Source organism: Ochotona curzoniae, unplaced genomic scaffold, assembly GCF_017591425.1.
Source record: "Ochotona curzoniae isolate NIBS_2020 unplaced genomic scaffold, NIBS_Ocur_1.0 contig_1, whole genome shotgun sequence".
NCBI lineage: Eukaryota > Metazoa > Chordata > Mammalia > Lagomorpha > Ochotonidae > Ochotona > Ochotona curzoniae.
In genome coordinates this window covers 14,915,130-14,941,422 of record NW_024464918.1, presented here as the reverse complement: position 1 = coordinate 14,941,422, position 26,293 = coordinate 14,915,130, and the positions used below count along the sequence as shown (strand labels likewise).

Below are 26,293 nucleotides of genomic sequence, written 5' to 3'. Positions count from 1 at the left end.
CGCGGGGCTGCAGGGGCAGTTGCGGATGGCAGAGTCCCTTCCAGGGCTATTTGCTTGGAAGCCCAGCCGCCCTCCTGCCATGCCAGGAGCAGCCTCCACTCCCTCCATGACCTTTACCCTGGGCTGTCACAGACCACCACGCTCTACATGCAGACCCCATTGAGAAAGCCTATGACGGGGCGTCCCTTCTGCCAGAAGGACAGCTCCCAGCAGGTCTGTCAGCTGCTGAGTTGCCACCACCTCTGTCTTCCAGCCTCTCAACATTGCCTACAGCCACATCTATAGTTCCTACAGGAACTTCGTGGGACCCCCTCATTTCAAGACCATCTGCAGACTGCTGGGGTACCAGGGCATCGCGGTGGTCATGGAGGAACTGCTGAAGATCGTCAAGAGCTTGGTAAGCCAAGGCTGGCTTTCTGGAGGAGATGGTGGCTTTTGTGACCCATAACAGCACATCCCAGCTCTGTCTGGAGCAGTCGCCCAGGGCGTCCTTTCCTGTGCCCCTTGGTGGTTGGTAGCCATTGTTCAGTTCCGTTGCTGTGGTGTTGCCTCCCTTTTCCTGACCCTGACTTGTTTTTGGTTACTGAACCCAGAAATTCTGATTTAGACTTCCAAGGCCTGTTGCTGGTTTCTCATTCTCCCAGCCTGTGCTGCACTGTGGAATTTATGCATACCCACTTCATGACACAGGTGCTGCCATGGTCCTCCTCCCCTGCCAGGGTCCTGGCAGACATCCCTAATCAGTCTCCACATCTGTCCCTTGGGAGTTCTTGCTAAATCACTGCCACCAGAAGTATTGCACCGCTCCAAGGGGACTGTCGCTGTACCACCTTGCTGTTTCTGCCCCAAGTGTGGTCATCTGAAACGTCGTTGAAGCAAGGCCAAAACATCTCAGCAAGACTTTCTTGGAAATTGAATATGACAAAGAGAGAAATAAACAAGGTAGTGTGTAACCAGGACAGGAATGGCAAACAGGGTTCATCTGCCAACTCCAGTTCTCTGGCAGCAACCATACGGGGCCATGGAGCATAAAGGATTGTGGAGCTAAATCCAGATGTGAAAGGGAAAGGAGGATCCCTGATTAAGGATGTCTGCAGGGATTCAGGAAGGATGGACGTGCCAGGCATTTTCCATGGTTAAATTACATAGTGTATCTCAATCCCCATGGGTCCCTGGCTCTGTTTCTCTTTCGCTCTTGAATCTGGATCACATGCAAACATCCGCACCCCCTCGCAAGGACCCCACACCTTAAACAATGCTCTTCTTGGAGGTTCTAAGTCCAAGAGAGCAACAAGACCTACCTTTTCTGTCCTACACAGTCTCGTTGTCCCTGAACAAGATCAGTGCGACACAGTGCGACAGTCCCCCCAACCTTCAGGTGAGAGCCCGCCTCCTCCGGGAAGGCAGCAGGGCTCCACTCTCAGGTTGGGTCTACCACCCCCCAAGCAGGCCAGCATCGGATGACGCGCGCTGTGCTGTGCCATGCCAGCAAACTCGCTCATCACTGCTGTTCTTCTGGCAGCTCCAAGGAACCATCCTCCAGTACGTGAAGACTCTGATCGAGGTGATGCCCAAGATATGCCGTCTGCCCCGGCACGAGTATGGCTCCCCAGGTAGGTGACGGCTCCTCTCCCAGGGCAGGGAGCAGGCACAGCCTGCCCTGGCTAGGTAGCCTTGAACCCTTGGCCGTTCCTCTGAGCAGGCCCATCTCTGATTGCCCGTTTCCTGCCAGGCCCACCTCCCAGGATTCACAGCAGTTGGGAGGTGGTCCCATGCTGCACTGGAAGATGTATTTGCAGGGGGCTGTGTTAAGTAAGCATGTCTGGGAGACCTTCCTCCACTTGGCTCAGCATTAGAGCGGCCGCCCCAGGGGATGGCGCCAAGCATCCCAAGGTTACTGAGCAAACAGGCATCTTTGCCACTCAGTATAGGGCCTGGCCAGTCAGAAAAGATGATGTTGTTCTATTTTATTTGGTGGTGTTTTTCCAAAGGCCCTGACGTCAGGTGCTAGGTAAGTGTGGTAGAAAAGGGATGGGGCAGAATGCTTTGTTCCTGGATCCCAGCTCCCCACACGAGCGCTGTGGGCCTCTGGGCTTGCTGTTTACACTGAGCTGCACGCGGAGACAGCATCGTGGCATTTTAGAGGGACTGGGGAATTGTAGGGTGCTCTGCGTGTTGCTCAATACGAGCGCAGTCAGTAGCCTCCTGTGCTTTAGTACCGGGCCCCTCTAACGTGGGTCGCATGGATTGGTTGGTGGGGGCCTGGTCCTGCTGCCGTGTCAGCACATCCCATAAAGGCTGCGGGGCAGTGTCCACTTCCGCCTGACTAGCCCATTCCTTACAGGGATCCTGGAATTCTTCCACCACCAGTTGAAGGACATCATTGAGTATGCCGAGCTCAAAACAGATGTGTTCCAGAGCCTGCGGGAAGTGGGCAATGCCGTTCTGTTCTGCCTCCTCATAGAGCAAGCACTGGTGAGTCCCGAGGCCAGAGGGTATTGAGTGTGGCAGCCCCTGGCCACGGCATTAACGTTGGAGTCAGACAGCCTGGATTCTGATCCTGCCCCTGCGCCCCCTCGCTAGATGTCCTTTGCCCTTAGTGCAAGCTTCTCGTTTTCCATGCAGTTGGCTACCACAGGTAGGGCGTGGTGCTGGGACATGTCGCGGTGGCCGGTCCAGCACGTCTCCTGTGTCCAGCGGCACAGAAGTCCTGTGTGAACCGTGGCAGTGTGCATTATAGGGGTTGAAAGCTGACCGTGAAACAGGGTGAGGGAGGATTGCTAGAGCAGGTGGCCTGGAGCTGCTGTCCTTGACTGAGAGAAAGGACTGCCAAGCCGGACTGGGATGGGAGACAGTAATTTTAGTCTGCAGAATTGGTTAAAAACTGAAAGTAGCCAGAGTTATTGGTTACGGGTAACCAGTCCAGAGGCAAAGCAGTTACAGCTTTTGTCCACAGGAGGGAGACAGGGACATAGGTAGATGCCCCTGGAGCAGCACTGCAGGTGATGACACGTGAGTGAATTGCAGGTAACAGTGATGGCATGGGGTCGTGTCAGGGAGGTACCACTGCAGGAAGCTGGGGCAAGCAGGGCAGAGACAGGGCCGACTTCTGCACAGCCGCTGAGGTGCTGAGAGTAAAATCAAGTGGACAGAGCACGAAGGACGAGGCCATATGCAGGCCAAGGTGAACCCGCTGGCGATAGGTCAGAGGAGGTAGACAGAAGGCAGTGACAAGAGGAAACTTTAATAGACCAGGACCCATCCTCCCCTCTCCAACTGTCTGCAAGCCCAGCAGCCTTCATGTCTTAATTGCAGAACTAGGTCAAGTTACTGCCAGGCAGCAGGAAGCTGGGCCAAGTTTGCTCATCCTTGGAGCAGAGTCTCTGTTGCTGCTGTAAAGGGCTCTCGAGCCAGCAATTTGTTCCTCTTCAGCGTGGCTTCACAGGCATCCATTCAGACTCCAGGACGTGGACAAGAGCTGCGGGCTGCGAGGAAAGAAACAATTTTCCTCAGACATCCCTGTCTACGCGGTCACCTGCGTATACTTGTAAGCAAGGCAGGACACTTGGGGTCAGCGGCCATCAAGGCTGAGTCCCCAGCAGCCTGAGTGCTTGCACCCCTTCTGTGCCTAAGTGAGAGCAGCAACTCACTGGGACTCACACAGCATGGCAAAAGGCAAGTGTGGGTGTGCAGGGCTGACCCCAGTCCTTGGTGTCTGCACTGCGGGTGGGAAACAGGGCTCAGAACTCCAGAAAGTTGTAGTTCTACAGGTCAAAACAAAGCATGAACTCTTTGGAGCTCTTTGAACCAAGTATGTAAAACGAAGTAGCAGGCATAATGGCCATTCCTTAACCAAGGGTTGTGTGAGTCGATCACCTCTCCTTCTGGAGACTGGGAGGTACTTGCCATGAGGAGGGCTAACGTGAGTTTGTGCCTCTCGACTTAGAAAATGATGAAAGGCACAATGCCTTGTGAAAAGAGCAAGTGATCAGATAAGACGGTAAGACGCGTCCTACCCGGCAGGTAAAAATCAAGTGAAACCCACAAAATAATATTGCACTGACTGAAAAAAAAATCTAGAAATAAAAAGCATAACAATCATTTTTCCAGATGCCAGGGGGAGAAGCCAGCCCACAGGCCTCACCTGGAATGCCCTCGTTTCACATAAGGCAGGCACGTGTTACTGTTGACCTAAAAATTATAAAATAGAAGCTCTGTTAGTTTTAGAAAAACCAGGAACAAAAAAACATGTAATGGGGAGCTGGGAATCTGCGCCATTTCTCTTTCCTATTCTGTTTTCCTGGTGGATTTTTAGAGCTTTTACTGTGGGTGTGTATTCATGTGCTGCCAACCTTTGCCTTGTGTGGCTTGCATTTCTAAGGCAGGTGAGTCTAATTCGTGAGTGGGGGGGGGGGCTGATCGTTTGGATGAAGGTAGATTGTAAGTTCTTCTCTTCCTGGAAACTGAAGATGCAATGTTATCCGAAACCCCACAAGTACATGGGTTTTTGGGACAATTGTGTGTGTGAATACGCCCATTGTAACCCAAGAAACAGTTGATCTCTATGTTCAGACACTAGTTTTTCTTGCATGTCCTAGAAGTGAAATTGTCCACTCTGAGCATGTCTGTTGTGGGTGGCTCTTCCATTGCCCTATAGTATTCTTTATTACAGGAGAATACTAATTGAAGCATCAATTTTCAACTTCTGCTATATTGTTACCTCATCTTGTTGATTTATAGGCAATACATATGTGTTACTGGTACTACTATAGCTTATTTTTTGAGCAATCACGGTGCTAATGGCTTAGTATTGACATTTCTTTTCCTTTATAGTTGGGGCTCTTGTGATTTATTGCAATTGTATTTCTTCTGGAGTTGTCCTAGCCCTATTTACTAAGAAGACTCTGTCCTCCCCCATCTGTAGTACTGAGGAAGGTACAAGCCCTTACTTATGTGGTCACAAATGCTAGAGGAAATTCCATTAGTTATATTGCAGATTTGCCTCTATTATCCCTCCCCCGTCCTCGCGCAAAGCAAGGCAGGCCACAGCACGGAGCAAAGGAAAGGTGGAGGGTAGCACGAGTTTGGAGACATGGTACGTAGTGCTTTGTGAGGGTAAGGTGTTATGGCGGTACCTGCCACCAGGGGGCTCTTCACCGAACAGCGGGCATAAGCATGAGGTAAGTGGGATTTGAGGGGGGCTAGGGTGGTGAAAGAAAGAAAGAAAAGAAAGAAAAGAAAGAAAAGAAAGAAAAGAAAGAAAAGAAAGAAAGAAAGAAAGAAAGAAAGAAAGAAAGAAAGAAAGAAAGAAAGAAAGAAAGAAAGAAAGAAAGAAAGAAAGAAAGAAAGAAAGAAAGAAAGAAAGAAAGAAAGAAAGAAAGAAAGAGTTTGTACAGTGATAGATTTGAAGAAGACTTGAGAGAAGAAGGAAGGGAGGGGGACAGACAGAAAAGAGAAACCCTGCCCTGCAATTTCCTCACATACAATACTTTTCTGGGATATTTGTCCAAGGAAGGAGAGAGAGAGAAAGGAAGGAAAGAAGGGGGAGAAGGGAGGGAGGGAAGGAAAAGGAGGGAAAAGGAGGGAGGGAAGAAAGGAAAGAGAAGAGTTCCTTACTGTGTGGCCCGCCTGAGCCCTAGGTTCCCACTTCGGGAAATGGCAGCCTTGGGAAACACTGCGTGCTTTGAGGAGAAGGGAGAATCACTGTCCCAGCCAGAGCCTCTTCACTGTAGATCAAAGTTGACCAGAGTTCTACTGACAGTGCTGGAACACGAGGGGTGTGGGGCAGGGGAGACATAGTAACAATACCCAGCATTATTTAGGTGCGGGCAAAACTGGTGGCAAAAACCACAAATGCACACCACCTGCCAACATGATCAGTTCAGAGTCACTTACTGATTGACTCAGCCAGAGCTGCAAGGAGCCGGATGTGATGTGCCAGAGACTTGCAGAGCACCAAATCCCAGGCAAGCGGCTGGAGGCCCCAGTTCCTGCTCTGCCCTGCACATGAACACTGGACGACACGGGAAGCCGCAGGTCGTGCCTGCTGCTTGGGGCCTAACCCCATGAAGAGGCACATCCATATAAGCCCATGTTAGGAGCACGGGGCTCCCATCCCCCAGGAATCCTAGCAGAGCGGAGCTCCTCATGGGGCTGGCCTGACCTCCACTTCTCCACATCTTTGCATTCCGGAACAAAAGCAAACGTAAATGTTTAGTGCTGTTGATCTGTTTGATGCCTTAAAGAAATTCAGAAAAATGCTGCCTATGACAATATTGTTTTGAGGTTGGTTTGATGGTTCCCTGTAGAAAAACTAGCTAAAGCTTGTCTGTTTCCACCCAGGAATAGAACCTAAATCTGCTTAGGACCGCAGAACATCTGGAAGGTCCTGTAGCCAAGAGAAACCGGACCCACACTTAGCCTCAGTCTAAGCAACTTGGGAATATTTGAGGATTTGGGTGTTGATTGCCAATCCTTGCAGGCTCCTCTGCTTTAAACTAAATATAAAATAGAACAACTTTAAGACTGAAAGCAAAGTCAAAGCACTAATTGCTGTAAGAATTTCGACTGTTTCCGTGTAACAGGTTTTTGCATCGCTTCTCAGCCTTTTGGCTAAGATTAAGTGTAAAAATCTTTAATGCTTTTATTTACTCTGCTGATGAACAGCAACTTTTCAGCAGGCCCTGATTCTTACGTAATGATCTCAACAAAAGCGTGAGAATGATTCTGGGGACATACACCAGTTTTTACTCATTAACTCCTCCCAGGAACAGCAGCACACAGTAATCACCTCCTGTTGGCACTATTTAAGGGTTTGTTTTTTTCTTTTGGTAGAGCAATTGCATTACATTCCCACTTTTGAAATTTCATGGCTAGACCCTAGCTTTAACCAAAAAATATATACCACAAACCTGAAAGGAACAGCTAAGGATGGCTTGTATGTTTAGAACTTTTAAAATATAAATAGAAGATCACTACATCGTAAGATGTTTTAGGAGGAGGTGTAAGCTGGGGGGCTGAAGGCTAAAGTGATAATGTTTTCAATTTATTTTAAGACTATTCAGCGGGTCTGGCACAATGGCGCAGTGGTTAAGGTCCTCGCCTTGCACGCCTGGGATCCCATGTGGGCGCCGGTTCTATCCCAGCAGCCCCGCTTCCCTTCCAGCTCCCTGCCTGTGGCCTGGGAAAGCAGTCGAGGACAGCCCAAAGCTTTGGGAACCTGCACCCGCGTGGGAGACCCGGAAGAGGCTCCTGGCTTCGGATCGCCATAGCATCGACCGTTGCGGTCACTTGGGGAGTGAATCATCAGACGGAAGATCTTCTTCTCTGTCTCTCCTCTCTGTATATCCGCCTTTCCAATAAAAATAAAATAAATCTTTAAAACAAATTAAAAAAGCCTATTTAGCAAGATAGATTTGCAGCAAATATGACAAATACTCGCTGTGACACTAGACAGAGATACAAGGATATTCAGTGTTCTTTCAGAGAGTAGATATCTAGAATTTCATAATTCAGGGTTGAAGAAAAAACCTCATCACAGAATCAAAGTCAAGAAGAGGTCACTAAACCAAGAAAATCACAAAGTCAGGAGAGTCATGAAAGTTTGGGGTTGTTTTTTTTCCAGCTATCTGCACTAGCTGATACAATCTTTCTTGGGTCATATGTACCCAAGAGCTACTGGGGACCTCCTTTTCTGAACTTGTACAGGCGACTGCGAGCACTGAGCTCAGACGTGACTCAGCCCCATTCCTGGTCGCCAAAGGCAGGGACCCCACCCCTCTCCAGCAGAGAGCGCCACGTGGCATCGGAGTCATCCTGAAACCTCCGGGCTGACCACCCTCCACTGACCATGGTCGGAGGGCTTGGCCTTCTACTCCAGGAACTCCTGCTGGAAAAAAATAAGGCCTTGTACCTGTACTTCAATTTCAAAATAACATTTCAGTTTAAGACTCAGATTTTGTACAATTATTAATCAGATCCTGTTATGGTTTAAAACCAACAGGAAGCTTTTTGTTCTATTAAAATTTGAGCTTCCAACTACAACCTGCGAAGCCTGGATTGAGCAGTGCTTGCTCCACACCCCTGAGTTTTTACTTTGTTTTATTTACTGGAAAGGCAGATTTACAGAGAGAAGGAGAGACAGAAAGATCTTCCATCCGCTGCTTCACTCCCCAAGTGCCTGCAATGACCAGAGCTGAGCTGATCTGAACCCAGGAGCCAGAAGCTTCTTCTGGTCTCCCACATGGGTGCAGGGCCCCAAGGTTTTGAGCCAATGCTTTCCTGAGCCACATGCAGAGAGCTGGATGGGAAGTGGAGCAGCCAGGATACGAACCAGCACCCATATAGGATCCTGGCAGATTCAAGGTGAGGATTTGGTCACTAGGCTAGTGTGTTGGGTCCTCACCTCATTTCTTATTACCGTTTATTTCCTAGCTGTAGTACTCAACCATGGGGCAAACTGGGAAGGTTAACTTGTACATCAGGAAGCTGAGGCACAGCACGCTGCCGACCTGCATTAGGGCATGTCCTAAGCCTGAAGTCCTTGACCTGCCCCCCTAGTGTTCTAACTTTAGCCCCTGGAAGACAGTCTTTGCCTGCAAGCCAGATTAGATATTCGGTGCCTTTCCAAGGAAAATGGCTCACATTAAATCCAAACAACTAAAATACCGCTGCTGTTGTTGGCTACTGGAAGTCAAGGGCAGCAGCCCTGAGGTGCGAGTGCCACTGCCCCGCTTCTAGCCCAGGGCCTGAAAACAAGCCCCACCCCTCTGTGGGCATGGGTGACTGTGATGGCCCCAGAGCCGCTCCCAGCACACAAGGACAGGCCACCTCCTGCCTTTAACATGTTATCCTGTTACTTTTTAAAAACATTTGCTAGCAGATGACCCTGAGAAAGCCTTCCTCTTACCGCATATATGACCTTTGCAGTGTACCTGGTGCCCACTGGGAGGCCAGGCCCCTGTGCAGTACCCTACGTCCCCACAAACCTCGCTGTCATCTCTACTGGAGATAAACTCCCCTAACAACAATGCAGCCTTGCTCCCCGTAACAGTGCACTGCTCTGGCCTTGCCCTGCGTTGGCTCCGGGGAGGTACCTGACCTCCTGAAATGCCCCCTCCCACCTGCCCGGCTGCACAGCCCAGCACCTCCAGGCACTGGACCCTAACAGCCAGCTGTTTGTCAAGGCAGCAAGGGGAGGCTATAGTTCCTACTCATGTTAAATCTCAGACTTCCTTCCCTTTTTTGGTTCTGCTTCCTGAATTGCTGATTTGGCATGCTATTGCTTCATTAGGAACACGCTCGGCTCCCCGGGACCTCTGCCGGTGCCCTGTTCTCTCTTGCCAACATCCCTTCTGCTCCCCCCACTCCCCCTGCAGCCCCCACACACTTACCAGCATTGCTCACGGACTTGTATCCATCTGGGTAAGGATCCTGCACCAGGGCTACCATTTGGCTGTGGTAGATGCCTGCCATTTCCTGTGTGATTGACTGAATGAATGACTCCATTAGTTCACATGGCTCCCAACTCAGCACTTGCTTGTTTAACATCGAGATCACACTCTACCCATGATCTCTATTCTGGATGGCCTCTCGGATCACATAAACTGTAGGTCCTGAACAGTTCGTGCCAAGAACACTGTCGGTTTGTTCATGAGATGTGCGCCTCTGGGCTCCCTCCATTGCATCCAGGGACTTCAGAACCCTGCCATGGGGCAGCATTGGACAGCCATTTCCATCTGCCCACAGCTCAGGGCTGGGGGACAGGCTGAAGGGCCAAGAGCTCTGGTTACTGTTTGAAAAACAAAGGCACTGTGGGCTGGTGAGGCTTCAAAGTTTCTAGAACTTGATTGGGGTTTTGTGGGACAGATACAAGTGGGCAGAAAATTTTAGATAAGGAGGATCAGGGAAGGGGATTTGAGGGTGTAAACGGAGTGCATGTATATCCTTCAGGCTGGTGCCAGATCTGTAGAGCTGTGATTTCCTCAGATTCAGGCTAGAGGGTTCCTCTGGGAATTGAGAACAGAGCGGTCAGTGACTTTCCTGTTCGACTACAAGGTGTATGTGACTCCCGTCAGTATTACAAATGCATACTATATCACAATTTTTGACCTGTGAAGATTGTTAGTTTCTCTGACATCTCCCCCTCCCCAAAATCAACAAATGATGGTCCTAACAAATAGGAGTCAGGCAAAAAAAAAAAAAAAAGTTCCAAGATTTGAAGCCATTTCCTCTAGTTTCTGCTTTTGATTTTGCATTTCCTTCTCACTTTGTCTGCCTAGGGAAGGGAGAAGGGCTTTCCATCTCAGACCCATTTTCTGTTACTACACCTGACCAACCAGGTGTAGTAATACACTGATAAAACAAATGCATTTCCTCTAGTTCCAGGGGCTGGGGAGTCCAGGTGAAGGGGCTACATCTGGGAAGGACCTTCTTCCTGGTAGGGATTATGTGGGGTCCTAACTTGACACAGGGAATCCCGGGGCCAGAGCCTCACCCAAGACACAGAGGCACACTGCCTCCGCTGCCATGCCCACCACTGAGTGACCACTTCAGCTGCTACTCCGCGAGTGCTCTGACCCATTGACCTTTGCACCTCCAGACTCCACTGGCACAAGCTCAGGGATGATGCTGAAAACGGGCTTGGGTGGGGATGTTCCACCATAGCACCTGCCAAGGCTTTGGCTGCGTGGGTGTCAAGGTGACATGACCCTGGGCCTTGGGGTCCCCCACAGCTCGAAGGAAACAGTGACCAAACACTAAGCACTCACTGTCAGGGAGTGCTTAGGGAATGCTCATTGCCTTGGTCCCTGGAGAATCAAGCCTTTCGACTGGTCTCAACTGTCGCTCCAGGAAAGGACCCTTAGAGACCAGTTAATCCAATCTGCTCATTGTGTTCCATCTAGATCGTTCTTAATCGCACTGGATAACAAATCAAATCATACAAATGAGCTTATGAGGAAAGCTATCATTCTTGGCTTGGCCGCATCCCAATCCTCAGGCAGCCTGTCACTTGTTTGCAGCTCTTCCACTTGCTGGAAGACAAGTGACATGAAACAGAAGGAGAATTTCTGTCTCATAATTAACAACATGAGATGGTGCTTCTGGGGACCCTCTCTTTGGAAAGAGGAGTGCCAGTTCATTTCTCTCTCTCCCCTCTCTTGCTGTCAGTGTTTACATTACCCATGGTCTCTGCTGTTTCCTCTGGTAATTGTAGTTCACATACTTACACCTCTACTGTGTCATCACTTAGCATCTCGCTCCTTTCATGAAAGATGAAAAAACAAATCAGGGAATTAATGCTCTCGGTACTTCCACTTCCCATCTCCTATCAGCAAGACTTTTTCATTGTCACAGACAAGTTTTTTTTTTTTCTTCGTAGTATTTTATTCTTGTCTGATTTGTCTGAATGTATAACCCTAAAAACCAAAACAAATTCTATCTGCATTTAGCCTATGCGAATAGTTTCCTTAGCCAGATCAAGTAATGTGCTTGGCTTTCATTTCCTTCCCTCCGATTCTAGCCACGAGACCCCAAAAGCTGTTGAAACTCACAGGCAGAACATCCCTGATCCCAAGATTCTCAGACTAGGGATACTTAAAGAATAAACTGTGTAAAAATATTTCAAGATATGAAAAACTTTAGAATCTGAAACACTGTTGGCACACATGTTGGATTAGGATTCTGAACGTGTAGTTGTTTTCAGGGTCTATTATATTTTTCTTTAAACCAGTATATGTGGAGTAATGCATGTTCAATGTAGAACATTACATAAGTATATACAAGAAGGAAAATACAAGAAGGGAGGGAAAAGTTGGTCCACCTGAAAATTCCACAACATGAAGAATTCTTTAAAAATACTTACATCATTTGTGCAGAGTCATCAATACAACTAAAAATTCTTCCCTAACCAAAGGAAATATCCAACTCTCTCTCTATATATATATAGTATATAGATAATTAGTATATAGATTTCCATATTATATATAGGTCTCTGTATATCTAGCCATATATCTATATATATATTAGATATACAGAGATCTATGTTTTATATAACATCTATACATATCTATGAATCTGTCTATATATGTATAACTCTATATATAGATATATAGAGTATATAGATAGAGATATATAGAATATAGAAAGATAGAGATTTCTAAGCTCCAATTTCCAATTTGTTGAATGTTACAACATTCCAATAAACTCTACGTGGTTGTTAAGGATGTATTGTGTAGCAGGCATTGGGCCCACTAGTGCAAGTAAAATATGGTCAAAAATGCACATTGCTCTTGGCTTCATGGAGATTAAATTCCATCGAGAAGAACAGATCTTAATCAGATAGTGTCATGCATGCTATAGAGTTCAAATTCTAGAGAAGATAATCTGGTTTTGTGAAGTCACCTGACAGAGGAGCCTACAGGAGCAAGGAGGCAGTGAGGGAGCGCGACTTGAACTGAGAAAGAACAGTGGGAATTTACTAAGCAGAGGCACAGAGGAGAAGTGAGGGACTCACGAGCATTCCAGAGGGAAAGTGCAGATGCTGGGGCGGGGGGGGGGGAGGTGGGGAGTCACAAAATGACACACAAGGTGACTGAAAAGCTGCTGTGGCTGGAGAAGCATCAGGAGTGTGACTGGGGAGGGAGCTCATGCTGGGTGGGCTTCACAGCCAAGTGAAGGACCCTGTCCAGCAGCAAGCGTCTTGATGGGTTCCTGGGCAGAGTAGGGGATCTAGCATGCAGCCGCTAAGATAATGACTGGACAAGTGCAAGGCAGCCATCAGCCCGGTCTCCCACAGTGGGTGCTTGTTTGGACTCTTCACGCAGGCCTCTGTGTGCTCAGAACTGGACATCGTTATCCAGCTAACAAATGCCAAACAGATAACCTTCCACAAGAGGTGTGCTACCACTGCGGGGTTCACCCCATAGGACTCACCCCGGAGACCTTCCAAAGGCTTTTCTGCCCCTCTTGGGAAACTCATCTTTCTCTTTGGCTCAGCTCTGTCAGCCATGACATTGTCAAGCAGAGAACATGCAGGAAGTCTGCCAGAAGCAAGTGCCCTTAACTGCAGCTGCTCTTACCATTTGCAGACGCGGCAATGGGGGTGCAGTGAGCACGCTTGTCTGCTCCAAAGAAATGGGAAGCAGAAGCTCATGGAGGAAAATGAATCAAGTAGCAGCAGCATTGCACTGGGGGACAGGAGCCTTCTTGTCCTTCCTCCGTGCTCCAAGTGGTTCCAAGTGAATCCAGTAGAAAGGTGACAGTGCAACAAACCACCTTGTAGTGACAAGACATTTCTAGGAATAACTGAAAGTTTGGGGGGGGGGGGGGGAAGGAGTTGGCAGTGAGGCCCTGTAACATTGCTCTGCTTGGAGCAGCTTCAGTAGCTCCTCCTCATAGTTACAATGAAATCCAGACTTCATACCAAGCCTACAAGGCCCCACCTGATCCACACACCATAGTTTCAGAGCTTGATATGCTGTAAATATTGTGATTCCGTTCCTTGCTGTATTCCAGCTTATTCTCTGCCACAGGACCTTTGTACTGGGATGCCCTTACCTCCTGCCTGCAGGGCTAGTTCTCTGAGTTAACTATTCTCCATTAAAATGTTACAACTCACCAAGATTTTTTTTTCAGCTGCCCTGGAGAACCCCTGCCCAACTCCCAGTCGCTCTGCAGTCCATTGTTCTATGTTTGGTCACTGTCTGATATTTTATGGTTTATTTGTTTTTGTCTACCAACTAGAATATAAATTCCATGAAAGTCAAACATCTAGTCAAACTTGCTCAACACCATATTTGCAAGACCTGGAATAGCACCTGATGCTTAATAAGTACTTACAGCATGAATAAATGAATACTCACAGATGTAATGGCATCATTTTCATATTTGAACATTCAGATATTATTCTCATGTTTAAGAGACAATATTCAGCCAAAAAACCATTTCTAGGATGACAATAAGCATTTTTGAACAAACTAAGCTAGCTAGTAGGGATCGCAAACCAAAATACAGCCCTCCACACTGCCAGGAGGGTACCACTCCCTCCATGCCTGGGATGGTGAAAAGCAAGCCAGGGCACACACAGTTCTGATTGTCTTAGATGCTTAGAATCCCAGAGGGTTGAGTTTGAATGGAGTCTGACTCTCCCATAATGAAAAGGAGCGAGGGCAAGCCCCCATGGAGTGTGGCTTCTACCATTTGGCTTCCCTCCCCTTTGCTCTGAGATGTGTGATCATGAGCTGGCCCAGGACAGCCTGACCATTAGACACTATCTTCCATCTCGCCCTAACTAAGCTTTTCCCCCATCCATTGCAGTGTTTGCAGTACTGCCTCCTTCAAGCCCCAGCAGCCTCTGCCCTAGCTCCTCTTGCGAGCTGCTGTCCAATACAAAGGCAGCTAGACACAAAACTGTGCCAGGGGTCAAGTGAAATAACAGGTGGGAGGATTGGTTCAGCCAGCACCTTCAGGCCTGCAGGCCTTACAGCCAAGCAAGCTCACAAAGCCAGACTCATCTGTTTAATTCCTGTTTCATTCATTCTAATCCTTGAACAAATTCCTGCTAAGAGTGTACTAAGAAGGCATTCAGTTCTCCTGCATGGGGGACTGTATGAAATTATTTCACCCCCACAGAAACCCACTGGCAATGCTCTTCTTGTCCTCATGAGAATGAAGAGGCTGAGTAACTCACCCGAGGTCACATAGCTGATCCAGGATTAGAATCCAGGTCTGGCTGACTCCAGTGCTTCGGTTTTGAGTGAAAATTCTTCCTGGTTCAAAATGAAAAATGGTTTTTCTTTCCCTGTCTGCAGTCTCAGGAGGAAGTCTGTGATCTGCTCCACGCCGCTCCATTCCAAAACATCTTGCCCAGGGTCTACATCAAAGGTAAGAAAACGTTCAGATCCAGCTCAGGATCCAACATGCCTTGACCTGTCATGCTTATTTCCAGTCCAATCGGGTCCATGAAAGCAAAAGCCTGGACCTCCGATTGAATCATCAGCCACAGATCTAGAAGTGACACCTTCAGCTATTTTACTGTTCCTTCTGGAGTGTCTTGTAGCATGATGCTGTCTGACTTTGGTTTAAATTCCTCTAGTGAGAGAAAACTCACTCTATCACAAGGTGATACTGCCATAGGCGGGCAGAGAGCCTAGAAGATGCTTCTCCTGAGCGAGTCTTAACTGTCCAGAACCAAGGAACAGATCTGCATGTTCCCGTTCTGCATAAACAATGCAGACCCACCTTCAAGTCCCACAAGAGTCTCTTCTTGCCCAGTGTGCTGTGTCTCATGTGCTCATCTCCTATTCCTTTGCAGAGGGAGAGCGTCTGGAAGTGCGCATGAAACGCCTGGAGGCCAAGTATGCCCCGCTTCACCTGGTGCCCCTCATTGAGCGGCTGGGGACCCCACAGGTAGGACTCCAGTTTCATGCGCTCTGAGGACCAAGAGGAACTAGAAGCTGTCAATCTATACTCCCACCCCTCTCCTTTTCCCGCTTGAGGCCCATAGAGGAAGGGGGAGTGTCCCATGAGATCTTGAGATTCTCGGTCCTGTGTTCCTTCATCCACAGCCGGATCAAGGATCCTGCTGAGAACAGAAGTAGGCAGCTCATTGAAACAAGGACCTAATGCAGCTGTGTCAGCTCTCAGGTATCCTACTGTGTTCTTTCTGCACATCCAACTTCCACGCACTGTGAGCCAGCAGTCACTTCTGAGGATGTTGAGTAGACACTCTCACAGGCCTAGGAGAAGCCGGAGGAGCATTGCTTGTTGAAGCAAAGCTGGAAGTGACCTAATGGCTGTCAGTCAAACACTGACTAAATAAAATGCGCTAAGATCCTATTAGGATTGAAGATAATGTATCCGACATTTACTTACTGTGGAGTGAGCAAGAGGAAAAGCTGGATCTCACAGCGTGGGTGCAGACGGGTCTCCAATGCAGCGTAGGCAGGTGCAGCAGGGTGCTATGGCTCCCACAGGATGAGGCTTTTGGTGGAAAAATGCACACGCAGAAAAGCACATCCCTAAAGCTTTTCCCCGAAGTGCCTGCAATGCCTGCTTCATCATGGGGACCTCTGAAACGAGGAAAAAAAAAAAAGACAAATTGTGTAGGAAATCCAAGAGGACAGAGGACTGAGCACAGTTTTGGGCTCTGTAATCAACATTTATTCGTGAAGACCTGTGCAAGTTGCAGTGAGCTTCAAGGTGTGTGAGATGGGAACTCCTGCTTCAGACCCTGGAAGGAAGACAAGGTCAAGCCATGGAAGGGGCTCAGGCGACGCAGGGTACCCCGTTCTCCTTGCAGCTGATTTAAGCAAGCAGGGAAGGGTTTAGAAAACAGAGAAACCGGGACACGTTTATTTAAAAGATTTAAAATGTAGGTGTAGGTGAGATGCTGGTGCCCCTGGCCGGCTGACTGGGTTCAACGCCTGACCCCAGCTTCCTGCTAAACGGAGATGCTGGGAGCACCAGGCGAAGCCTCAAGGAAAAGGGTTCCCAGCATGCATGCAGGAGACCTGCACTGCACTCCTGGTCCCAGCCCTGGCTGAGCCGTCTAGATTAGACACTTGGAGATTCAGCTAGCCGATCAATTCGTTCTCTTTTTCTGCCTTCTTAAATATATTAAAATTTAGATTTAAAAAGAAACAAAAACATTGAGGACACATCTTTTCTCAGATTCACCTACAGGCAGCGCCCGGGTGTTCCGAGCAAGGTCAGGGGAAGCCTCTCTTCTGTCAAAACGTGGCAGGTGTCTGAGCAGAGTCCCAGTCTACACAAGTGTCATGCCCAAGAAGCCACCAGCCAGGCCACTTGTGGGCCACCAGCCTCCCACTGAAAACAGCGATCAAAGGCCTAGTGGAGCTGGGCTGTAGACACCACAGCGTATGCACATTTTCTTTTTTGGGCTTCAGAGGCTGAACGGAGGAGATCCTCTCAACTGACTTCCTTTTAGGGAGAAATCCCAAGGCTGCGGACATGTGCATGTGTCTGCGGGACGGCTGCTGTCATCCCCCAGGAATCCAGCCTCTGATGCCCAAGGTCCAGCATGTGTTTCCACTTAGAGGCCTGTGAATTCCACCGTCTCCTTCAGACAGAAATCCCGAGCTGTCAAACAAAACGATGTTTAACAAAAGCCTAGACACTCGGTGAGAGAGGAAATGCCACTTTTCTAAGTGTCCCTCCGCTCCCTAGCCACCGCAGAGACAAAAGGAAAGCAAATGAGACACTGACGTGCAGCCGAGCTGGGCTCAGGGCGCTGGCTAACATGCAGCCTAGGGCCCCAGCAATTGTAACAGGCTTTCAACTGGGAAGAGCACATTGTTTGCATTGGACTCCGAGACAAATTGAGGTGTCTAGTTTTGTTGCCCAGCACTATCCTAGAAAGAGGACTCAAGGGAACAAAAGACAGAGTTGTCTGAGCTCTGCCCCAAATTGCTGCATAAATCACACCAACTAGTTAAATTCTCAATCTTTTTCTTCTATGTGAAATGACACCGTAGCTGCTCTACTGCCTTTGTTGTTCTTCATCTGATTGGTATAATAAGTAAAAGAATCACTCCTGCTCCCCAAAGCATTTATATATAAGGACAGAACAGACAGACAGCATGCTGGCACAGAGGGTGCGGTGCTAAATATAATCAGAATATTCCAGGAAGCAACTGCTCCAGCAGGGCTTCCAATGATGGAAGAAGAAAACTGTCCCAATAAATGAAGCAGAAAATAAATGGGATTAAAAACAGTGTTAAACACACACACACACATTTAGCAGCACCCCACCAACAGGATACTTGCAGTGCCTTTTCTTTCTATAAAGCACTTTTTCTTTCAAAAATTTATCTGTAAGTCCCTTTTCAAAAGAGCAAAATGATAGAGGTATGGAAAGCAAGCATGAAAGAAAATTGGCAACATGAGAAACACAATGCCAACAAAGCACCAACAGGGGTTCAGCATTGTCAGTCTAGGAATGAACATTTCAAAAATCAGATGCACGGTTGCATCTCTTTCAGCGTGCAGTGCCCTGAGATGGTGTAAGGACCTGGCTTCATACGGCAGGAGGGATTTGCTGGCCACAGGACTGTCTATGTAGCAAAAGCCTTCTAGAATATTTGTATTATTAGAACTTTCTGTAAGTAAAGATTTATCCTGGAAAAGCATAATGAGGAATAGCATCACAACATTTTACGTAAACAGTGGTTGCTTTGGATTTATCAAGAGTAGCGACTAAATCAACAGTGCTGTATCAATGGCCATTTTAGTAGCTATTAGAAATCATGTTACTGAAACACTTAAGGAAATGAATTTTTAACAAAAATATAGATGTCCAATTTTCTTAAACATAAATACACACACATACACGTATATACTGTAAAAGCGCATCTCTTACTAATGGGGTTCACGGGAAATTGGGATTTTCTTCCTTAAAACTATAAAAGCATTTTCCAGATTTTACCCAGTGACTACTTTCAAAGTTCACAGAAGGAACTGTACAGGTAGGCACTCCTTCCCAGGACAGGGAACGCCAGGTCCTCTGCTTGGCTGTGGTGGGCGGGCTCACTCAGGGTCTGGCTGCAGCTTTACAAACTCAGTGCCCCCACCAGCATCTTTAGGCCCCGTGCGCCAATTCGCACTAACCAAATGCACAACACAGTCACCCATCAGCCAGAACCCTGGGATCCCTGGCGAAGAGACTAACCATGACTTCCAGAACAAATGAAGGTCTGTGCTGTGTGAAGTCGCAGGCGCCTTGCAGGGGTCAGAGCAGAGCGTAGACACACTCAGTACCCAAAGTATATTTCTCTCCGCAGCTGTGGCCATGTGAGGCACCCTGCCCGCATCTCTGTAAGGGCCCCTCCGCCTGTGCAATCAGCACGAGTCACCCAGAATCGGGTCCCTCTCCCTGAGGACACACAGTGGCAAACTGCTGCTCCAGTTCATTCTCTAAGGGTCTTTGGGTTTACAGTTGGCATGCCGGTGTTTCCCCCAGCCAGCACTCACCCAGGCTCCAGCAGCAGTGTTTTTTCCTCCCTTCGTACTTCCCTAGATTCACACAGAAGTGGCTCTCTTCCTGGGGGGTTTTGGAAGGAAATGTGGAAGGCCAGCCAGGCAGGCACTCCCAGCCCCCTGGGGAGCCCCACCTCCCACAGGCCCTGCTGTGCCCTGGGGGTTCATCTCAGCAGCCAGCCCTTTTTAGCTTTGTTCTCACATTGAGAGACCTTCCCTCTATCCTCTTTCCGGACCTTCGTGTTTATCTTACTTTGCAGATAGTTTGGGGGACCTTTACCCCCAGGTATTTGTTCGTGGGATGCACACAGTAGTAGGTTTGGATTGCGGTCCAGGCTGCTCATTGCAGATAGCAGGAGCCAGACCCAATTCTCTCACTGGAGAAAGGTTGGGGTTGCTGAAGGAGGACCTCTCGCTGGAGGAAATCATTCTGTACAATCAGTGGGAAGGTTTAAAGGCTCATCAAATGCTCATTGCAGCACATTCAGCTGGACTGACACACTGAACCCAAAAAGAGAGACTCCTCTCCAAATCGCCAAGCCCATCAGTTCTGAAAATCAACATTCATCTTTCTCAACTGATTTCTACTTGTACAAAACTCCCCTGGCATTTATTTGTTTTCACTTATAGGATTCTATGTGGAGGTTTTCAATGGAATTCTAGTCTACCTCCTTTTTTGACAGACTACCCTATTTGCCTTCGAGTTTGAGTTACAGATCTAAACTCCAAGGATCAATCCCAATTTTACTGTTCCCTGGCTGCATCTCTGAGCCTGTTTCTTCTGTAAAATGGGTTTGAATGGAGTCAGTACCTATGTGGGTCTTTGCACAGGATCTGGTATCTCACACACACTCAGCAGTAAGAACCAGTGGTATTAACAGCGTAGTAGCACATATTAGTGAAAGTATCCCCTCGGTCCTTTTCTTGGATACTTACCATTTCAGCAGGTGGGTGGGTCATCATTAAAAAAAAAAAACAAACAACTTTCATTGATGCCCCTGGGTACTACTTACCTCAGGTGAGACTTACCTGTGTCTTGCTTCAGTTCAATAAAGCCAGTAGCACCCTGTTGTAGGCAAGGCATCAGCTCAGCTGAACACATCCCGGGATCAGCCAGCTCAGGGTTGGCACTCTCCGGTGGGAGGTGGCAGATAGGGCCTGAAACATAGGTTGGAGTTTCCGTACCTTTCGTGTTCCCAGCAAATCGCCATCGCTCGAGAGGGGGACCTGTTGACCAAGGAGCGGCTGTGTTGCGGACTGTCCATGTTTGAGGTCATCCTGACCCGCATCCGCAGCTACCTGCAGGACCCCATCTGGAGGGGCCCGCCACCCACCAATGGCGTCATGCACGTGGATGAGTGTGTGGAGTTCCACCGGCTCTGGAGTGCCATGCAGTTCGTCTACTGCATCCCTGTCGGGACCAACGAGTTCACCGCTGAGTAAGTAGCCTGCAGAAGGTAGGCCACCAGCCAGCCTGCTTGTATACCCGAGCTACCAGACTGTCGTGGTTTCATTTGAATGGGCCGGGTAGGCATGGTCACTGGTTGTTTATTGAATCACGGTGCAGGTGCTGTGATGTCCCTCTTGTCTGTTGATTTTCTCCCTGTTGGTCCTGTAAACTCCATGAGGCCAGAAAGGATCTACCTTAGCTCAGCAGGATTACAGCAGACATAAGGGACATCCATGAGGTTGCTTCCCAGCCAAGGGCAAGAAGGGCAACAGATTCCAGAAAAGTTACTAGACTTAATCCACATGCTGCAGCTGAGCCCTGAGTAGCGCATGGGATTTGAATCCCATGGCAAGTGAGACATCTGTCCACTTTGGCCTAGGGCTGCTGCTTGAGGACAAGAATGACAGCAGCAGGCTGGTCCCACCACCTTCCAGGTTGCCCCAGTGTCTCTGGTGTGTTGGGAGCCTGCAGTCTGACCTGTAAGCAAGCTTAGAAGCCTCCTGCCCTCCGCCTGTTCCTCCACGCCATACCCATTGCTTTCCTCTGCCTTTCCCTGGCCAGCATGTCTCCTTGTTTGGAATGGCCCCTCACCTCCCAGGCTTCCTCAGGCTCTGTCCAGAGCCCAGATGTTTCCTTGGCCTGCTCTGCATTAACTAACCACAAAATATCTCAAGAGTCGCCTGGATTTTTTTCTTTTTTACCTCAAAAACTCTTCTTTGAAGTCTTTTTGGACTTTTTGTTTACTTATTTTTTTCTTTTGAATATCATTGGGGAAAACAAGTTGAAACCCCTCTGTGGTTAGAAGGGCGTATACTAGAACCACAGCCCCTAGAATGATCCAGTCCACTCCTCGCAACTTCCCCAGGGCCCAAAGACAGGCCTGCTCACCAGCTGTGCTCCTGGCAAAAGGTGAGGCTCCCTTGCTTCCCCCTACCTCTCACTGCAGCTGCTTCCTCTCCCCACTCCCAGGCAGTGTTTTGGGGACGGCTTGAATTGGGCTGGCTGTTCCATCATCGTCCTGCTGGGTCAGCAGCGGCGCTTCGACCTGTTTGACTTCTGTTACCACCTGCTCAAAGTCCAGAGGCAGGACGGGAAAGATGAAATCATTAAAAATGTGGTAAGTAGGCTTGTGGCTGGCACCTGGGAGGTGGGGCTGGGCCTGGGTAGGCAGGCTTCCATCAGAAGAACAAGAGGCCAACTCTCTACTCGGCTGCTTGGGACCTGCTGGAGGAGACCATGAGTCACCTGCTCATACCTGCTGGGATGAATCTGGTCACCCTTGAGGGCAGGGCGGAGCTCAGACTTTGCCACACACACCTCCTGTGTCCCAGTCAGACTCTGCCAACGCCAGTTCCTCAGCTGCACAGGTGTTCTCTGAACACCAAGGTGGGATCAGGCCCTGGGATGGGTTAGGCGCTGACCTGGGAACACAGGGCTGCCAGAAGATGGAGGAACCCTCAAAAGCCAGTGAAAGCAGAGGGAAGGGGAGTCACTAAACTCCCCTGGAGTCAGTGCTGGGGCCAAGTCAGGGGTTGCTGACAACTAGCAGCCAGGTGGGGGAAAAAAAGGCGTAGGGTTCATGGGAATGTGCTAGGCAGAGGGGCTGGCTACAGCCAAGGCCTAGAGGTGTGACAGTGTGGGCCAGGAACAAAGGGGCCATTTGAGGGACCACAGGAGAACAGCAACGGTCAGCCATCACCACAACGTGGGCTTCTTTATACATTGGAGCAAAGTAGACATGACAGAAAGGGCACCACCAGCCCTCCCCCAGAGCTCTGCTGTCCTCAGCTGACCCTCTGTGCCACTCCTCCCCTCCCTGACCCGTTGCCACCAGCATTCTTATCTGTCTCTGACTCTACACTGGGCAGCTCATAGGAGTGCAGACACGTATACCACATTCTGTTTATCCCAAAGTCTATCAACAGATACTGTCATGGTCACGGATACGCAGATGTCTAATCATGCTTTCAGTTCTTTTAAGAATACAACCAGAGGTAGAATTGCTGGGTAATATTATGGGAATTCTGTGCAATTATTATTATTATTGTTTAAAGAAATTGGCATCCTGGTTTCTGTAGTGGCTGCACCATTTTACATTCCCACCAGCTATGCACACCACTCCCACTTCTGCCATTCTCATCACTTGTTAGTAGCTTTCTCACTGTGCTTCTCACCTACATCTTCCCAGAGAGCTGTCTATTCAAAGTCCTTCATTCATTTTTAACTATCATTACTGAGTTATACTTCTTTGTAATTCTAAGTGTTAATGATTTATACATTCTCTGTACACAATTTGTCCCATTTTCTCCTGACAATGTTACATGTATCTTTAACTCTTACAATTGGATCATAGATCCATTTGCCAAATAGATTGCCTTTTCCCCCTTTAAATGCTTCCGATATCCTATCCAGAAATGATCTGATTATATGTATGTGAGGATTTATTTGTTCTAATCCACTGATCTGTGTGTTTTAATACTAACATTACGCTATTTTATTAATTTCCTAGCATATTTTGAAGTTTATACAAAGGCCTTTAATGGTCCTGTTAACATTTGATTTGGGAACTGTTTGCTCTAAGCAAGAGTGTAACATGGTGATTGAACTCTGGTCGCCAACCTCTCTGAACTTTTCTGTTACCTTCCCTTTATTTTCCTTCCCCTTCACCCATGCTCATTTGAACTTCCTTTGTCCTTCTGTAGCCCCTGAAGAAGATGGCCGACCGCATCAGGAAGTACCAGATCTTGAACAATGAGGTTTTTGCCATCCTGAACAAGTACATGAAGTCTGTGGAAACAGACAGTTCCACTGTGGAGCACGTGCGCTGTTTCCAGCCACCCATCCACCAGTCCCTGGCTACCACCTGCTAGGCTCAAGGTCCTGCAAGCCCTCATCCCGGAGGAGGAGAAGCAGGAGAGAAAGCCATGGGCAGCCTGCATCTGAGTCCAACTGGTCAGCGTGTGGCCTAGACCTGGAAGTAAACAAGAACCTCCCCAAACACATCACACCACACCCAGGGGCTGGGCTTGTGCATGCTCTCCCATGCCATCTCCATGGTGGGTTTTCCATAGTGTAAATGAAAAAGACCGACAGTGTGTGCTTTCCCTCACCCCCCAACCTTTGTCCATCCCACAGTCCCACCCATGTGTGATCACTTCCTAAGATAGTGACCTCTTATCCAGTCCCCTCAGGTCAGCCTACACCGACAGTGGCACCTCAGCTTACTGGTTTGGGCATGTTCTCGGGCTGTTCCCTCCAGTTTCCCAGGTGGCATTTTCTCCTGCTCTGGGTGTTAGGAATTCAGGAGTATGTTTGGAGCAGAGGCCGAGAGCCACAGTGACACAAGGGTTCCTGGGATTGCCATCACAGTAGATGCTGGTGGCTCTAGCTTTTCCTAGGCTCCCTAACTCTTCTTTCAAAGTGGTCCTGGAAAGAAGGCAGAAATGCTTTCACAGCTGTCCTAGACTAAGTGTAAGCAGTGAGGAAGATAGTGCAGCCCGCCACCAGAGGTGGCATTTACAAACACGGCCAGCAAGCTTACCGAGGCTGCTGCATCAGCTTGATGGGAAGGTGGTTCCTTTACTCCTCAAGCAAATACTTTGCACCAGCCACACAGGGCAAAGGATGTGCCAGGCTTGGCACTGCCCACAGCACTTGCCAGTGACCAAACTAGGAACCACTTCCTAAATCAAGAAACTCTTCCACAGAAAAGACAAATATAAAGGGTTTATGACAACAGAGGCCCAAACCATCTTGGAGACAGGAAGGTAAGGAGTGAAAATTCACCAGTCGGCTTCTAGTGCAGTGATGTACCCCCCCAAAATCCTGCTTGAATGAGTTACAACTTCCTTTGCCCTGTGAAAGCCTGAGTATTGCATCTTTTGTCCTCAACTTTCCATGCCATTAAGATTCTGAAGTTAGATTTGGGGGTATGGATTCTCTCATCGGAGCTGTATTTCCTTGCATTTTTCAGACCCAATCAAAAATTCCTCTGCAAAATTTCTCCCAGGTATGGGGAAACCATCTGGGGCAACAGAAGGCTTTGGAATACAAATGTCTCGCTACAGAGCACAGCTTCAAAAGGAGCCTGTAGGCTTGAGCTTTTCACAGCATAGAAAGCATGACAGTTTGATACTTATCCAGACCTGGATGAACAGAACCAAGAAAATGCAAAGAACAATGATAACCTTCTGCCAGGGCAGACAAATGGAAATGGTTATGTCTCATCACTCCTGAGGTCTGAGCGAGGAACTCTTATTCTCCAGTGAGGAAAGGTGGGGTCATCAGATCCTGAGATGAGCACATTTGAGTGATGTGATTGCTAGCCCAACCCTAATTCTGAATCCCTTTTGATAGGGCTAGGAAACTGCAGTTTCCACAAGCTAGCTGAGCTATTCTGTTGTACATCAAAATGTAACAACCCCTGGATAAAGGAATCATCTTGTTAACTTTAGGTTTGGAACTACTTCCAAGCCATGAAAGGAAATACATGCTAGAGGAAAGGTTCGAAGTGTCAGGTGGCTGGTCCTATTTGGAGCCGCTACTTCCTGTTCTCATTTGTTTTCCTCTTGGGCACCACAGTGGTGCCCCACATCATCAAGACAGAGCTTACAGCATCACATGGCAGAACCACTTGGCAGAACATGTCTTCCAACATGCGTTAGATCTCTACGCTCTTCCCTACCTTCCACCCTGTCTGGGACTGACAGCTGCCTCTTTCAGACAAATTAGTAGTTTTGAAGCTCTAGAGTTCACTCCAAATTTCTAGCCTTGCTTTGTAGGACCACCCATTTGACTAGATTGTTATTCCACAATCCATGCTTCCCACACCACATTTGTGATTCTAAACTTGACCCTCGGAACAGTCACGTTATGCTCCAGAGACGTGGGCCCAGAAAACTGTTGCCTTCACATTCAGGAGAGAGAAATTTTGTTTCCCTGAAAGCACTTACCAACACTGGGAAAGTTCAGTATTTTTTCCTCCCTAACACTGTTACAGCCTTCCTTTTAGTTTTTCTCTGTGTCTGAGACCCAGGAAAAAAGCTGAGGCTTTAAAAAGTTTTAAAAAAAAATCCTGTTTCAGAAATTGTCAAATGTACCATATTTGTATTAAGAGTTGTTGGGGAATTTTTGTACAATGAATTTACATTTATTTATGGTGACTTATATTTACGCTTGTGATCAAAATGATGTTAAATTCTTAAATCATATTTGCTATGCAGCTGAAGATGATATTTTGATTTGTATTTTGGGGGTACCTGTGTTGAGTTGATAAACATTTCCATCTCCATTAAAACTGCTTCCAACCCAGCAAAACTAGCTTCCTGGTCTTCTTCTCCGGTCATAGTTCAGTCCTCAATCTGTGGAACGCCGCATTAAAACCATTGGCTCAGAAAACAACCGGAAAAAGAATGGCAGGAAATAAAGTGATGGCTTTTTATGCTTTCTCGCTGGGGAAATTACATCTTTACAAAGCAGTTGCACTGGCCAACACACAGGAAATGGTTCCTACTCTTGAGCATCTCACAGCCTGAGTGCCAACACTGTATATACCTCATTTTAAGGGGCCAATGCTATAAGCACAATGCTAAATCCTATCCATGCATTCCCTTTAACCATCCAGAACCACTTTATATACTGTATTCTATACGGAGTGGCCACACAAACACACGCATGTGTGTTCATGCACATGCACACACTTAGACGTATTTCAGTGATTTTTCTTTGACAAAACTAGGATTTAAACTCAGTTCCCAAACCTGGCCTTTTACTGTCATATTGTAATGCATTAAACATATCCCAAAACTAGATGGGAATTTGGTCACTGGATTGTGTGGAGCTTGGGTA

At 48.0% G+C, this 26,293-nt stretch overlaps 1 protein-coding gene and 1 long non-coding RNA gene across 7 annotated transcripts in view; one reads left to right on the top strand and one right to left on the bottom strand.

Annotated features, from left to right (window-relative positions):
• The window catches only part of CYFIP2 (cytoplasmic FMR1 interacting protein 2), a 111,317-nt gene extending 85,560 nt beyond the window's left edge, over positions 1-25,757 (top strand). For all 5 annotated transcript variants that reach the window (XM_040989407.1, XM_040989489.1, XM_040989568.1 and 2 more), the window contains 8 exons: positions 254-397; positions 1,523-1,613; positions 2,345-2,475; positions 14,811-14,883; positions 15,314-15,408; positions 20,197-20,435; positions 21,416-21,563; positions 23,149-25,757. In XM_040989407.1, coding sequence (XP_040845341.1) covers positions 254-397; positions 1,523-1,613; positions 2,345-2,475; positions 14,811-14,883; positions 15,314-15,408; positions 20,197-20,435; positions 21,416-21,563; positions 23,149-23,316 — 1,089 coding nt within the window. In that variant the 3' untranslated portion in view covers positions 23,317-25,757. The remainder of the gene's footprint in view (positions 1-253; positions 398-1,522; positions 1,614-2,344; positions 2,476-14,810; positions 14,884-15,313; positions 15,409-20,196; positions 20,436-21,415; positions 21,564-23,148) is intronic.
• Positions 12,352-16,161, bottom strand: LOC121162666. Of its 2 annotated transcripts, XR_005884824.1 has the most exons (4): positions 15,874-16,161; positions 14,690-14,872; positions 13,863-13,946; positions 12,352-13,305 (listed from the first exon to the last, which is right to left on the bottom strand). It is a non-coding gene; the product is annotated as an uncharacterized LOC121162666 (long non-coding RNA). The 2 variants fall into 2 exon arrangements; XR_005884853.1 differs by lacking the exon at positions 12,352-13,305 and having other exon boundaries at positions 13,506-13,946.
• Positions 25,758-26,293: the final 536 nt, after the last annotated feature.